This window comes from Theropithecus gelada, chromosome 15 (genome assembly GCF_003255815.1).
Source record: "Theropithecus gelada isolate Dixy chromosome 15, Tgel_1.0, whole genome shotgun sequence".
Taxonomy (NCBI): Eukaryota; Metazoa; Chordata; class Mammalia; order Primates; family Cercopithecidae; genus Theropithecus; species Theropithecus gelada.
Window position 1 is genome coordinate 45,302,205 of NC_037683.1, and position 15,801 is coordinate 45,318,005.

General features: G+C 51.8%; 1 protein-coding gene across 9 annotated transcripts in view; it reads left to right on the forward strand.

The window, feature by feature from the left end:
• PAX5 (paired box 5) overlaps positions 1-15,801 on the forward strand; it is a 201,462-nt gene that overhangs the window by 151,807 nt on the left and 33,854 nt on the right. For 4 of the 9 annotated variants that reach the window (XM_025360528.1, XM_025360529.1, XM_025360531.1 and 1 more), the window contains one exon: positions 84-185. The exons of the other annotated variants lie outside the window; for them this stretch is intronic. In XM_025360528.1, coding sequence (XP_025216313.1) covers positions 84-185 — 102 coding nt within the window. The remainder of the gene's footprint in view (positions 1-83; positions 186-15,801) is intronic. 9 annotated transcript variants of the gene reach the window in all.

Sequence of the window (15,801 nt, forward strand, 5' to 3'; positions counted from 1 at the left end):
TGCAGAAGCGTCCAGGGAGCTGTGGACATGAGCGGCTGGCCGCGGAGATGCTCACCCTGTGATTTGTTGCTTTGATTCCTCAGGCCGTGACTTGGCGAGCACGACCCTCCCCGGGTACCCTCCACACGTTCCCCCCGCTGGACAGGGCAGCTACTCAGCGCCGACGCTGACAGGGATGGTGCCTGGTGAGTTTGCACTGTCGGCGTCTCCACAGCAGGCAGCGGACGGGGTTTCGGTGGGGGGGCATCCCCCCAAACACCCTGGGTGACCTCTACGCTTCTGAGAAGCGGACCTGAATAAATCAGGCAGAGGTCTGCGCTCTCTGCAGCTGGGCCTGCAGTGGGCCCTGGGCCAGCCAGCAGCAGCACCAGGGAGGATACCGGGGGTGGGGGGAGGGTATTTGACTGTCACTCAAACAGCCCCTCGTTGGCCACATACAGAGTCTGAACACAGAGGGTGCAGGGGCTGGCTGCAGGTCACCCAGCCAGTGCGGAGCGAGCCTTCTCCCCAAGCTTCCCTCCCTCCCGGCCCCCACCCTCTCTCTCCCACACAATCATGTGGCGTGAACAAGCAGAAGGCTCTGCAGTGCTCGCGGTGGCCTTACTCCTTGGGGCTGAGGATAATGTGCTCAGTACAGATGGGATGTTGGATGGTGGGTTTGTCACTTGATTCTAAGCTGCACACCCTGTGGCCGTTGGAACCTGATCCCCCCAGGCTGGTGATGTGTCCATTTTAAGACATTTGGAGGGGAGGCTGCCATGTCTCCTTACATTGTGGGGTGGTGTGGGGACAAGTGGTGCTGGCTGTCTGGGTGTTAAGGGCATTAGCATAGCAGAAATACCCAAAGTATTCTTTCTTGAAAGATGTTTTTAAAAATCAGGGGGAAAATCAGGCCTCCATTGGATGTTGTTACACATCTTTTATGAGTTAGCATTGTCTCCTTTTAAAAATTATTTCTAAAAGTTTTTATTTATTTAATTTAATTTTTAATAGACAAATACTTCAGTGTATCTATGGGGTACAGTGTGGTGTTTGACAGTGTATACATTGTGGAATGATCAAATCAAGCTAATTAACATACCTGTTACCTCAAATATTTATCATTTCTTTGTAGTGAGAACCATTAAAAACCTCTCTTTTAGGGGTTGGAAATATGCAATGCATTATTATTGACTATAGTCACCATGCTGTCTCTTAGGTAGAGTCATTTACAGGGGACCACACAGCTTGTTTCAGTGCCTGGGGCTCTAAGGGCCTTATCTCCTCCTAACACACACTCTTGACTGTCTCTGGGCACTTAAAAAAGCCAGAATAGGCCGGGCACAGTGGCTCACGCCTGTAATCCAGCACCATGGGAGGCGGAGGCGGGCAGATCACTTGAGGCCAGGAGTTCGAGACCAGCCTGGCCAACATGGCAAAGCTTTGTCTCTACTAAACAAACAAAATACAAAAATTAGCCAGGTGTGGTGGCATGTGCCTGTAATCCCAGCTACTTGGGAGGCTAAGGCAGGAGAATTGCTTGAACCCAGGAAGCAGAGGTTACAGTGAGCTGAGATCACGTCACTGCACTCCAGCCTGGGTGACAGAGCGATACCCTGTCTCAAAAAAATAAATAAATAAATAAAATGTAATAAATAAATAAATAAGGGAGCCACGCCTTAGAGGGCCCCACTCTAGCCCTGCTGAAGCCGTGACCCCTCTCCCATGCACTGGGGAGAGACTGCAGGGCCAAACGGACACGCCCACACCCCTCTTCCTAGCTCACGCTGGAGTCTCGCCCAAATAGGCCCAAGCCTCTTCCCCTGGGCCATCCTCCTAAAGCCAACCCATGTCACTGGTGTGTGCATCCCTGGGCCCAAGGCCTGGCTCTCTGTCGAGAGTGTGGACGGAGCTTGGATGTGAGGGCTGGGTGTCCACTCATGCGTGTGCAAGGCCCACGTGGTGATGAGGATCCTGGGGTGGGGAGCTCAGCAGGATGGATCTTAGCCAGGCCGGCTCCCCCTACAGCCATGTCCTGGCACAGAACACTAAGGAGGTCCAGAATTCTACATTCAATCCTGGCCTTCCAGGTTGTTTCGAAGATGTATTTAACAAGGTAGGAGGATGGAGCATATTTCATTTAACGGTTTGCTAGCTTGATCGATGATTTTTAAATATGAGACACATGGGAAACGGCCTCCGTGTGTACTCTTGTCCTGGGCCTTGCCAATGCCAGGGAGGTCTGCCAGGTTCCCGCCTGCAAAACTTTGGTCTGCTGCAAGGATGGACCCGTGGCAGATCACAGAGGTGGCGGGATACACACCACCCTTCCCCTTGCCCTGCCCCACCGACTCCTCATTTTCCAACCTTTAGCAAGTCCAGGCAGCCTTGGGAGATGAATCCCAAGCCGTGTCCATGAATGGCCCGTCGTGCTTCTGTAGTGCCTTATATAACACGGACTTCCCCTGAGTGCTATGACGCAACAGTCCTGCAAGGGGGGCAGGGTTAGGAGAGTAATCCCTGTTTTCCACACGGGCCAGAGAAGCCCCAGAGAACCAGGGAATTTCCGGGGGCTGTGCAGCTTGCAGGCGGAGGACTCAAACCCCAGTCTTCGGCCCCTTCTACCTCCCTCCCAGCACTCCCCACACCCGGGGAGGCACTTCTTCCTCTGCCCTGGGCTGCCTGGGTGTGCCCTCTGAATCTGTCAACTCCAGCTTCTCTGTGATGACAGAGGGGCAGGGACAGCCCTGGAACCTGTTCTGAAAGCATGTCAGTGGTGAAGCTGAGGCCACCCAGCCGGTCCTCTCAGCTCCCCACTGGAAACCCCAAAGAGGCTGAGTTCAGAGAAGCAGCTGAACTTTGCCAAGTTTATCCAAACACAGCCTGCCCTCTGGCCCCCAGGATTCCTCCAGCCCTAATTACCAGGCTCAAGACACAAATGGCTGCAGGCCTGGCAGAGCCTCCAGTGGGAATGGATGGCGACTCCTTGCCCATTAACAGGGCAGCAGGAATCACAGGCCTGAGCAGGGGCACAGCTTCACCAAGCCTGGCAGCAGCTGGACAGGGGTGGCCTCAGGGCCCCATGGGACTCTGTCCTTGGGCACAGAGGGAGGTGCACGAGTGTGGAGGTAGGAAAACAAGCATTTTGGCAGAGGAGCCTGCTGCCTGGGAGCTCATGACTTCTTCCTTCTCTCTCTCCCTCCATTCTTCCCTTCTGCATCTCTCTGTCTCCTCTTCCCCTGTCTTTTCCTCTTTCTCCTCTTGCCCCGGCCTCCTTGCTGTCTCTTTTCATGTATCCCCCAGCATTTATTCAGTGCCAGGCCTGGCATCAGGGCTGGGATTGCAAGCTCAGCCGCACAGCCCTTAGTTCCTGTTTCTCCATGGACAAACAGGGTCAGGTCTTTGGGACTCTTGTTTCCAACAAAATTTCCAAATCTGTTTCTTGGGTGGCCTGTGGACATTGTTTTTGCAGACACTACCCCTGGCACTGTCCCACAGAACAGAGAGGGTCCACCTTTTGGCAGAGCTGGAGCCCTGGTCTGCCTGTCAGGCCTCACCGTGGTTGGCCTCAACTTGCCTTTCTGGCCTCCTCTCCCAGCCTCCCTGACCCTGACCGCTCTCTGGCGCCCAGCACACCTTGGACTGTCACCCATCAGTTCCTTCATCATTCTTGGACAGCTTCCCACCTTGACCTGTCAGAATCCAGCTTCACCCTTCAGGGCTGAGTGCAGACCTCCCCTGCTCAGAAAAGCTTTCCTGGATGGCCCCCTCTAGGGGAAGACGCCTGTGCCTGGCTCTGCCTCATCACATGACCCAGCGTGTTCAAGGCACGGTCCCCTACGCCACGTCCGCCATTCTCACTGGGACCTGATTAATCTCTGCACCCTTCACGGCCCCTAACACATGTCAAGTTATCTTTGTGAATGTTGGCTAAGGGAGGGAGGCCAGGGAAATTATATGGACCTGTGTGTTCGTTTCCTGTGGCTACTGTAACAAATCTCCCCCAAACCTGGTGGCTTAAAACCACCGAACTGTGTTCTCTTACAGTTCTGGAGCACAGGAGTCTGAAGTCAGTATCACTGGGCCAAAGGTGTTGGCAGGGCTGTGCTCCCTCTGGAGGCCCTGGGGAAAGATCTGTTTCCTTCCCCCTCCAGGTTTTGTGGTTCCTGGCATTCTCTGGCTGCAGCTGCCGTGCTCCATGGCAGGTGCTTTCGGTGTTTCCCTGCTTGGTCTTCACGTTGCCTTCTACTCTGTGTGTCGAATCTGCCTCTTCTCTCTTAAAAAGATACGTATGCATTTTGGTCCTACCTGGAGGATCCGGGATGATCTCCCCATCGCAAGATCCTTAATCAATCACATCTGCAAAGACGCCTTTTTCCCTTTCACCAGGAGTCACATTCACAGGTTACATATAAGGAGCCTCCCTTTATCAGGCTCCAGGGAGTAGGACGAAGATATGTAGGACGTGGATATACCACAACCCGCTTGAGAACTTCAGCTTAGTGTTTGTTCAGATTCTGATTCATGACCTCTTGGGCTTCTGAATCCAGAAGGCATTCATTGAATTGTGATGGTGCTAAGGGCGATGATGCCCTTTCATTGACCCCGAGGGCCTGTTGGCATGTTTGGAGAAACAAGTGGAACAAGGCTCTGGGACATCTGTCTCTCTTGCTTTTGTCTCTCTGAGGCTGCTACGCTGCAATCGTCTGTTTTGCTACGAGGTCTGTTTCACTCCCTGTGGCCTCTGGTGGGCTGGTGGTGCAATATGGAGGGAAACCCGAAATCTTTGGGGTGTTTTTTCCGCTGTAGGCTTTAGAAAACATTTAGCTGCCACTACTTTCACTTCTTTTTCTTTTCTTTTCTTTTTTTTTTTTTTTTTATCGAGGCAGAGTCTCCGTCTGACTGTTGCCCAAGCTGGAGCGCAGTGGCGTGATCTTGGCTCACTGCACTTCTTGGGCTCAGGTGACTTCTTGGCTCATTTGACTTCTTGGGCTCAGGGGGTCCTCTCACCTCAGCCTCCTGAGTAGCTGGGACTACTGGCGCCTGCCACCCCGCCCTCTAATTTTTGTATTTTTTGTAGAGACAGGTTTCGCCATATTGTGCAGGCTGGTCTCCAACTCCAGAGCTCAAACGATCCTCCTGCCTCAGCTTCCCAAAGTGTTGGGATTACAGGCATGAGCCACTGCACCCAGCCACCACTTCATTTCTAAGTGAAGACTTTTATTGTAAATGTGCTTGGAGGACACACAGAGGAAGGCATGCTTGCCTCGGGATATGCTTCCACAGCCACACTTCAGAGCCTGAAAAAGTGGACGTCACGTTTTTCCTTACTAAATGTCAGCTTGTTAGCTTGAATTCGTGTTCAGCTTGATTTCCAATTCTGTCATCGGAGTTGTCTGCCCCTTCTGGCTCCAGGGCATCCCCATGTCTGCAAAACATAGTTTCTTGGTCTTCTCTAGGGTTTGCAGATTCACTAAACTCTGCAGCTCTGTAAACTGCATCGCCATTTGCAGAGCAGTTATGTTGAAGAAAGCAAATATCGCATCTTATATCAGCTTAGAAAGGAAACAGTTTTCAAATTTTATTTCCACCATGTCCCAGAAAATGCCGAAAGTTTTGCACCAAAGATTTCGTAGTGTCTTGATTGGTGTAACCAGTTGATTCCTGCCGGAAGATACTTTGCAACCCAACAGGTATTGACATGGCATTTAAAATTTTTACAAATTCTGGGCTAGAGGAAAAAGGAAGGGGAGTTCACTGCCCTTTGGCTTTAGTGAGTCTGAGAAAAAAGGTTGCTATCTTTGAGGAACCAATGGGTGCCCCATCCCACATGGTCTGCCAGAACAATGTGCACAAAGGCACTAGGTGGGGTCCCTGTGGTCCTGGGCACTCCACTTGCCATGGATTGATGGACGTCATTTCTAGATGCCTTTCAATTGAGGCACTCACTAAACTGATGGCTTTTATTTTCTTAAAGAAGTAGGTGAGGGTGCAGTGTCGAGTGGGGGCCTGAGGCCAGAGGAGAGGTGGACCCAGCCATGTGGGCCGGGAAGGCACAGGGTCCACTGGACGCCACAGGAGGTGTGAGAGAGACCTGTTCCTTCCCGCCTCAGCATCTGCAAGTTCCTCTGCTTAAGGGGCCCTCTCTGCTCTTTGCCCAGCTTGCCTGGTCCCCTCTCACCTATCTGGGTTTCCCCTCCATAGGGAGGCCTTCCCCAGTGACCAAATATATTTGAGTTTCCTGTTGCTGCTGTGACAAATGACCACAAATGAGTGACTTAAAATAACAGACTCTTTTCACCCTCTGATTCTGGAAATAGGTCACCCTGGGCTGAAGTCAAGGTGTCTGCAGGGCTTGTTTCTTCTGGAGGTGCTAGGAGGGAATGATTTGCTTTCTTGTCCTAGCTTGTTGTTGCTGCCTGCATTTCTTGGCTTTTGGCCCCTGCCTTCCTTGTCAAAACTGGTGACGTTGGGCTGAGTCTTTATCTGGCTGCCCCTCCTTCCTCCCTCATTCGCTTAGAGAGCTCTGTGTTTCCCTTGGACCCATCTGGATATCTAGGATAATCTGCCCATGTGTAGGACAGCTAATTAGTGCATTTCATTTCATGTGCAACCTAATTCCCCTCTGCCGTGTAACCCGACATAGTCATGGATTACGATGTGGATATTTTTGGTGGGGGGGGCCACAATTCTGCCTGCCACACGCCCTCTGAACGAGGACCCCCCCATCATTCCTCTCCCAGAGCTTCCTGCTCTTTTCATGTGTGGCACTAAACCCAGCTGACGTCATTTAGTGTGTGGTTTACTCATTCCTCTCTGGCTTCTCTTCAGGTCTGTATGGTACATCAGAGCTGTACAATAATCAGGGCTATGTCTGTTTTGTTCACAGTTGTGTCCTTAGTTCCCGGCACAGTTCCTAGCACCTAGTCGCACTCAAGACACAATAGCTGAAATTAAAAAGGAGAGCTTTTGGCCGAGCTGCCACGGAGAGCTTTGCCAGGTGTGCTGTGGCCCTGAGTCCGGGGCTGGGGTGATGCAACCAAGGAGGCTGGGGCTGACCCAGGGCTGGGAGTGGTAGTGCTGTTAGAATGGCCGCCACATGGGGAAGCAGTGGGAGGCTGGGTGGTTAAGAGCACGTACCTGAGCCAGACTGCCTGGTTCTGAGTCACAGTCCTGCTTCTCACTAGCTGTGTGACTTGAGGCAAGTTATGTAACTCCTCAGGGCCCTGGTTTCCTCCTCATGTATAAAATGGGGATAATGATAATAAATGTGAGCATTAGGTGATGTAATATACATGAAAACTCTTAGAATTCTGACTGGCACATATGGAGTGGCACATAAGTGTTCATTATTATTGCTACTATTATTTACACGGGGGCCTGGGCTGGATACGGTGGTGAACAAAGACACCGAGCTGGCATGCTAAAGCTCAAATCAAGAGCTCTCCAGCAGAGCTCATACCCCCTGGAGCCCGTGGATCAATGGGAGAGTCAATTATAGAAGAATCCAGTCAGAAACGAGAGCACTGCCAAGTAGGAGTCAGGCAGTCTCTGAATGCAGTGGGTCTGGAGAAAATGGAGAGGCAGCTGTGGTTGGTGCAACTGAGAAAGGCATTCTGGCAAAGGCGGCCCTGGAGCTGGACTGGGAACCGTGTATGCTTGGCTATCTGGAGAGGAGGGTGGGGGCTTTGGGGTAGGGCAGAAGGCTAAGCCTAGTGGCTGGCATGGGTTCCCAGGGGTGGGAGTCCAGCCTAGGCCAGACAAGTGGGATTGGCAGGGAGGGGAGCCCACTGAGTGGAGGCTGATGGCCAGCAAGGTTAGGATCTGAGCTTGGCAACTTTTGGAGGCCAAGCAGACATGCAGGTGAGGCCTTCTGCAGGCAGGTGCATGAGCCCCAGGAGCATGGGGCGAGGGCCAGTCCAGACAGAGATGTGCAGATGCCCCAAGAGAAGCTAAGGGTGCTTTGGCAAGAATGTGGCTTCACCATTATTAGCAGTGTGACCACAGAGGAACTCTGTGACCTCTCGGAGCCTGCCTTGCTGCTGTTTGAAATGATGGTTGTGCAGTTACAGAGACACCGTCTGTGTGAGGTAGGAAGGGTATTGAGGTTCTAGAGTGGGGAGGAGAAGGTTTCTTTTGTGGTCTGGCAAGACCACCCCTGATTCTGCGTCTTACCTGCCCTACAGGCCTGCTCTGTGCCAAGCGTGCAGCCTTAGGGGTGGGGGACGCAGTACCAGACAAGACTCTGGCCCAGCTCAGCCAGGGACACTGTGCCATCTGACATGTCATTTCCACTCTCTGGGTCTGGTTAAGCATGTGAAACAGGGAAAATATATACTGCCCAGTTCCTTGGCATGGCCGGGACCGGTGAACAGGATTCAGAGGGCTACCTTTTTCAGCCTTGTATCAAGAACCTTTCCTATGATTAGTACTGAAGACATTGGAATAGGCAGACTTGGAAGGGTTCAGTGGACACTGGTGAGAACTTGGCAGTGGGGACTTGAGCATCAGACGGAGAGAGGACCAGTGCTCTCTAGGCACCTCCGTGACCTAAGCATCAGGCTCAGAGAGCGTTTGCTCAGGGAACGAGCAGCCTTTGTTCTTAACTTCCCTCCACCCCTGACTTTCTTTCTAAGCTCCTCGCTGGGGCTCCTGGTAGCTCTCTGGCCTGGGCACGCCGCCCCTTTGCCAACCTGACCCTGGGCTCTGGGGTGCACACCTGTTGCTCGTTCCTGACTCTTTGCTGCCCTCTAGTGGCCTCCAGTCACTCTGCCACACCAGGAATATAGACTTGACCCTGGGGAATCCCAGACACAGCTAGGATGAAATGCGGGAGGCCATTCACTTGTTCATTCATTCATTCTCCAAACATTTCCTAAGAGACCCTGGGTGCCAATTCTGGGCTGGGGTGGAGTTGCCGACACAGCCCCTGCCCTCAGGGAGCTCACAGTCTAGTTGGAGAGATGGATATACAAAAATTCCGATGTGCTAATGTTAAGAGCTAAGACCTAGGAATCTATAAAGTGTTCGGGAAATGCAGGTGAGGGGGCTACTGAGTCTGCTGAGGCAATGGGGTGGAGTGGAACAAATCAGGGAAGACTTATCAGAGGAGGTCATTTGAGCTGGACCTTGAAGAGTGAGTTTGCCAGGCTGTGAAGCTGGAGGGATATTGTTGGGTAAGGGACCAGTGCGTGAGAAGCCCCGGGGAACCAGAGAGCGTGGGCATCAGGGAGGGAGCTGGGAGTGACCAAAGCCTTTTGGGGCTGGTGGGAGATGAGCTGGAAGGGAAGGCTGGATCTAGGGAAGAAGGGTCCCAGTCACACCCACCCCTCAGCCCTGGAAACCTCTGGGCATGAGGCTGAGCATCCGGTAGCCTTGCAGAGAGTAGGCTCTGCTCAGGCAGATGTGGATGCGAGTCTGAAAGCCAGGGCTGCCTGTGCCCTCATAGGGTGGGGGGCGAGGGGTCTAGAGTGACGTGATCTGGACAGTCTTTGTGACTAAAGCTCCAGGAGCCCTGCACGGAAGTGATGCTGAGAGTGAGGAGAAACTGATACCCGCATGTAGGTTTTCTCAGCTCTTGCCTGCATTTGGGAAGAAAAGAATTACAAAAGCCTCAGAGATGGAAAGGACTCTGGGGACATGAAAGTCCTACTTGAATTTAAGAGACCTAGGTTCTGATTCTAGCTGCCAGATACTCAGAGCATGACCTTGGGACATGACCTTGGGACTCCCTGCTCTCTCTTAAAGCAGGAGGCAGGGCCTGGGGAGGCTGAGCTGAATGCACCCCAGGGGGCTTTCTGCTCCTGCCATTCAAAGTTTCTAAGTCAGTGATGTTTATCCCTGCTAATGTCAGCTCCTGACCGAACTGGAGGGCTCCCTGAGCCCTGCCACCTCTGTTCTAAGCGAGCAGCAAATGCTTCCAAGTTCCCTTCAGATCTGGGGCTGTGAATAATAAGGCAGTGGCCCTGGCTGTCATGTGTAATCTGGTAATCACTTCCAAGGGCTGGACTGAAGGAGAAGAGCCTGAGGACTTGCTGACCCTACACGCTGCTCCCATGTCTCGATTGGGAAGGCCCAGAAACTGCTGGGGCCGGCCAGGGCTGGTTTTCGGGGCCTGTGCACCTGGGAGGAGGGCTCTCAGACTAGAATCTGCAATCTGAGGGTGAGAGAGAGGTAGTAAAGATCACCATAATTTGTTCCATCTTTGAAAGCAAAGTGTCCCTTTTGGGAGTATGGAGATGGGGAGAGAGAATATCCTAGGCTCACGGGTGCTGGGAAACGTTCTTATTTCCTACGAACCCATTGCAAGGACAGCTGAGAAGCAGAGTCTCAGCTGGGAGAGTGCCCTGTCCAAAGTGGGTGCTCACTGGCCCGCCTGGGGAGTGTGCAGTGCTGGGGGAGCTCAGAGCCAGCGGCTGAGGACAGCTTTGGTGCTGCTCTGGGCTGAATCTACCTGTTAGATTTCCCCAGTTTCCAGCTCCTTCTGATGGTAGTTGGCAGGACCCGGATCCAACTGCACCGACCTGGCCATGAGTATGTGAGAACATGTGTTTGGGATCCTGACTTACAATTTCTTCCTGATGTCTTTCTACTAATGGTATTTCTTAAAAATGAACAACAAACAAAATGACTGGACTGTGATGGCTTTTTAGGAGATGAAGGGGAATGCTATCAGAGTTTGTTTTAGAAGAAACTAAAGCATTTGTGGAAGGGCTAAGCATTGGATGGCTGAGGAAGGGTCAGGGTGGGCCTGGAGGGCTTAAAGGTTCTCCCAGCCCTGAGAGGTTGGGGGTCCCCCATTAGTGCAGAGAGGAACCTGGAGGTGCACAGCCCAAAGTGAGGGCATCCTGAGGACAGTGATCTTGCTGAACCTTAGGCCTTCTTATCCTAATTCCTGATGACCAAGTCAGATTCTGACCAGAGACAGAGTGGACACGAATTCAGGAGATAAACTCTAAGGACTGGACAAGGACTGCAGCCCAGGAACGCACAGGGCCCACAGAGTGGCAGCAGGAGCCATCCTCAGCCCCTGCCACTCAGCAGGTGGCAGAGCAACCTGACGCCGGGCCTGGGGTTTAAGCCACACTGCTGCAGGCACCTCCCAGTAGTACTGCTTGCCAAAAGGCCTGCCAAAAGGGCAGGTGGCAATTCCCTCTGTTTTGTGGTTGAGTCTTGGTTGGGGGCAAACAGGGAGAAAGTACTTTGGGCCTGGCTTACCTGGAGGTGGGGTGGGAAGGAGAGGCTGAAGTTCTAGGAGGAGCCTGGACCAAGTAGCCCCAGCCATGAAGGCACCCTATGCAGGAGTGTCCAGGGCTCAGACCAACCCCTTCATCCACTGGACGGCAGCAGTCTGCCCCTTTGAGGCTTGGGTCCCAACGCACTCCTTCCCTTTTCTTTTACTTTTTATCACATCATTTACGAGTGCGTCTCCACCTCTACCAGACTTGAGCTCCTGGAAGAGGAGGTTGGTGTCCCAGCCAAGACTTCCCACAGGATCCTAAATGAAAGTGCAGGGCCCTGGAGAGGCCCTGGGCTAAAGTCCCAGGAGCTTTTTAGGAATCTACAACAATCTGAGGCCCAAACAAAGCTCCTTTTACCTCTAAAATTAAAATAGGAAACTAGAAAACTGACATTAATAAATGTTGTATTAAATGTTTACAAATTGTAACGTTGTTAACTTCATTAACTATTAAATTTAGGGCTTACAAAAATTTCGTTACATTTAAAAACCATTTTTAGATTAGATTTTGTTGCTTTAAAAGAATTTCTAAGCTTGTGCCTCAATTGCTGAGAATTTGTAGCTAATCATCAGTTAGATTACTTGTGGCCGGCCGGGCGCGGTGGCTCAAGCCTGTAATCCCAGCACTTTGGGAGGCCGAGACGGGCGGATCACGAGGCCAGGAGATCGAGACCATCCTGGCTAACACAGTGAAACCCCGTCTCTACTAAAAAAAATACAAAAAACTAGCCGGGCGAGGTGGCGGGCGCCTGTAGTCCCAGCTACTCGGGAGGCTGAGGCAGGAGAATGACGTAAACCCGGGAGGTGGAGCTTGCAGTGAGCTGAGATCGCGCCACTGTACTCCAGCCCGGGCGACAGAGTGAGACTCCGTCTCAAAAAAAAAAAAAAAAGATTACTTGTGGCCAAATAATTTCAAAAGTAAAATTATAAAAATAAGCTTTTTGTGTTTTTAGAGTGAAAAGTATCATTATTATAGTGCATTTAATGCATGATGTGCTATGGGGTAGAATGGAGAGGGGCCTCCGTGTCCTAGAAGAAAGGGCTTGGGAGAGAGCCTGTTGAAATGTATTGAACATAATAAATAATTGTGGGGCCTTGAGCTGATCAGGTTGCAGTGGCCATCCATGCATCCATCCATCCATCCATCCTTCCATCCATCCATCCATCCATTCATCCATCCATCCATCCATCCATCCATCCATCTACCCATCCATCCATCCATTTATCCATCCATCCATCCATCCGTTTATCCATCCATCCATTTATCCATCCATCCATTTATCCATCCATCCATCCATCCATCCATCCGTTCATCCATCCATCCACCCATCCATCCATCCATCCATCCATCCATCCATCCATCTGTTCATCCATCCATCCATCCATCCATCCATTTATCCATCCATCCATCCATCCATCCATCCATCCATCCATCCATCCATCCGTTTATCCATCCATCCATCCATCCATCCATTTATCCATCCATCCATCCATCCATCCATCTGTTTATCCATCCATCCATCCATCTACTTATCCATCCATCCATCTATTTATCCATCCTTCCATCCACTATTACTTCCTTCCTTTCCTTCTCCCTTCCAACATGTATTGAGCATCTACATGTGCCAGGCATTAGCCTAAGGGTACAAGATCAAAAGCCATGACCCTTGTCAGGCAAATCTGTGAGGGGCTATGGGGGCCACTTGTGGTAACAGGCAAGCCCAGGGACTCTGGGAACACAGAAAAGGGGGATTGAGCCTAGATTGGGGATGTTAGACATAGAGGGGCTTGGAATCTCTGTATAGTAGGGCTGGGTGGGAGGCATGTCTGAAGGTGCTTTTGCAGAGAGTTTTGCTGAGATTCAGAAAGCACATCAAAGAATAGGGGCAAAGCTAAAGCTTTCCAAGTCATCCGCGGTGCTGCCCTTAGGGCAAGGGAGGAATCTAGGAAGAGACAATTTTCAGGTTTATTGTTGAGAGAGAAACATATGTTAGCCAGTGGGAGGTGGAGTGAGGAGGGAGAAGATGAGTGTTTCAGGCGGGGCAGGGACGATGAAGACAAAGGTTCTGAGATGTGCTTTGCTCCTGTACTTAACTGCACTCTTTCCGAAACCCAGCTTTAATCTACTGGGGCTGTCAGAGTTTGACTCCCTTTGACTTGCCGAGATCTGCAGCCCCTGTCTCCAAGGCCCTGACAGCTGTCAGTCTTCATCTGGACCAACCGCTGCCTCTAACCCTGAGGGTCACTCTACCTGGGATACTCCTATCCAAAGAACTTCTGGCAGTGTCCGAAGCCCTCGGGGTAGTGAGAACCAGTGGAGCTCAGCTCCTACCTTCCAAAAGGAGAGCGTTCTCAAATGAGGCCAAACCATCCATGCCCGTAAGCTCATTCTACCAACAAGCCCCATGCTTCCTGACCCCCAACCTGCATGGTGCTTTAGAGTTGTCAAGAGACACACAGCTGTTAGCCCCAGTTGCCATTTGAAAGCATGTTGTGAGGTTGGAGTATGCATGTCCATCTTGGAGGCAGGCTGACTCGGTTCAGGGAGGTGGTGTTACATTGCCAGGGGGATACAGCCAGTCAGGGAGCAGCTGGGCTGGGGGCCTGGAACTTAGGGTCTCTGAGCCCCTGGTGTCAGTGGAGACTGAGAAAATGGAGACTATCTATGGGCTCTGGGGCCAGGGAAGGTGCTCCCTCACTGACATGGGTGGTCTTCCTAACTCGAGATCTTTTATGGCCCAGGAAGAGCTCTTCCCGCTGGGATGTTAGGGAGCTCACACTTGGAATTCTGGTATATTCCTTTCTCCCTCCCCATTCTCACCTGTCTGTGCTTGACATATGCTCCTAGACCCAAATTAAAGGCTCTCTCTTACAGGCAGCCTCCCACCGCAGTCCCTCATCTCCCCACTGTGTGCACCCCCAGGGCACTGCCGTTCGGACCCCGTGCGCCCATCTCCCGGCTGCTTCTGAGGTCAGGGCTGCCTGGAATTCCTCTCAGACCCTGGCCCTGCCTGCAGTAGGTGCTGCCTGCAGTAGGTGCTGAGTAGCTGTGGGTGGCATTTATCTGAATACAGCAAATGCCCCTCCCCATCTCGCCCGGTCCAGAGTCCAGGGCAAGTTAGGGTCCGACTGTGTAATTAAACAGGGCTTGAGCGCCATTGAAACGCCCCCAGTCCTTCTTCCAATATTTGCTCTGGCTTCTCACAGGAAGACGCTGAGACAATAGCCCTTGTTACCCTCTGTTTGAGTTATTTATTTTTTTCACTTTTCCCTCCTTCCCCTCTCGGGGGACTCGCCTCTCGCCCTCATCCCTCATGTTTTCCCTTTCACTTGACTGTCACTCTCATTGTCCTCCCGGGGCCAGGAACGCGGGGTGACAGGCGAGGGGAGCCCAACCGGGCTGGGGAGGCTGGAAATATAGTCATTAATGGGACCCGTGAAGCCCAGATGTCCTCCCTGAATGCGGGTAATTTGTTTTTAATGAAAAACCATGCGGTGACCCTGAACAAATGAATTTTCTTTATAAGGAGTCTATGTGCAACGGGCACAAATAAAGGGCCCGAAACAGGGAGACTTAAATCCAGGGCTGAAAGAAAGAGAGAAAGGAAGAGGAAAGGAGTAGAAAAGAGAATGAGAGATAAAAGAGGGAGGAAAGAAAAATGTGAAATGACAACTGTGTTACCATAATACCCTTTGCCTGAAGAGCAGTGCCAGGCCAAAAATGCCTTGGGCATTGTCCTGCCAGGGCAGGGTTTCTGACCGCTGTGGCCATCGTGAGGTCTTGTTGACAATGATGTTAAGAAGACGAACCCCCATCTGGACAGAGCTTTGCTATTCACGAGCCCCTTTTACAGAGGTGAAAACTGAGGCTTAAGTGGTTTGCTAGCAAGTGGTTCAGTCTAAATGACAAGTGAAGGACTTTGCCAATTTGGAGTGTGACTCGTAGAAACACTGGGTTACAGCCCAGAAATTGCTTTCATGGTGTGATGCAAAAGAAGGGTGTGTCACGAGCAGGTCTACGCGGGGACACCAGGTATATACCGAGGAGTCGGGTTGAAGCAGTTTCACATAGCCCTTAGAACTTTGCACGGGAGTTTTGTGAATGAAAGCTCTTCCATGGGCACTGTGGGTGTGGGGTTCCTGGGAAGAGAAGAACTCCCCAGGAACGAGCCAGACACATTTGGAAAAATAAATGCAAAGAAATTGGAATCTAGCCTTGGGAAGCAGGAGACCAGCCATGTCCCACCCACCACCCCATTCAGGACCTTTTGTGGGCTGTAGAGCTGGACATTGCAGGCAGCAGCAAAGACACTGCTTCAACAGAGGTCCTAGCTGAGGGCCTTGCCTTTGGCTTTGGAGAAATCTTCTCTGCAGGAGAAGCTTTGAAGGCTGTTAGCCCCGTGTAGACTGGGCTGTGCCTGCGTGGAGTGTGTTCTAACCCCACCTCGGAGAGGACTGGAGAGGCCGTTGTGTGTTCCGTAGCTGCTTTTTCATCCATCACTGATGGACAGGGCTGGACTCAACCTTAGAAATCAACCCAGGGCTGTGCAGATGAGGGCGAGGAAAGGACTTGTGCAAAGTCA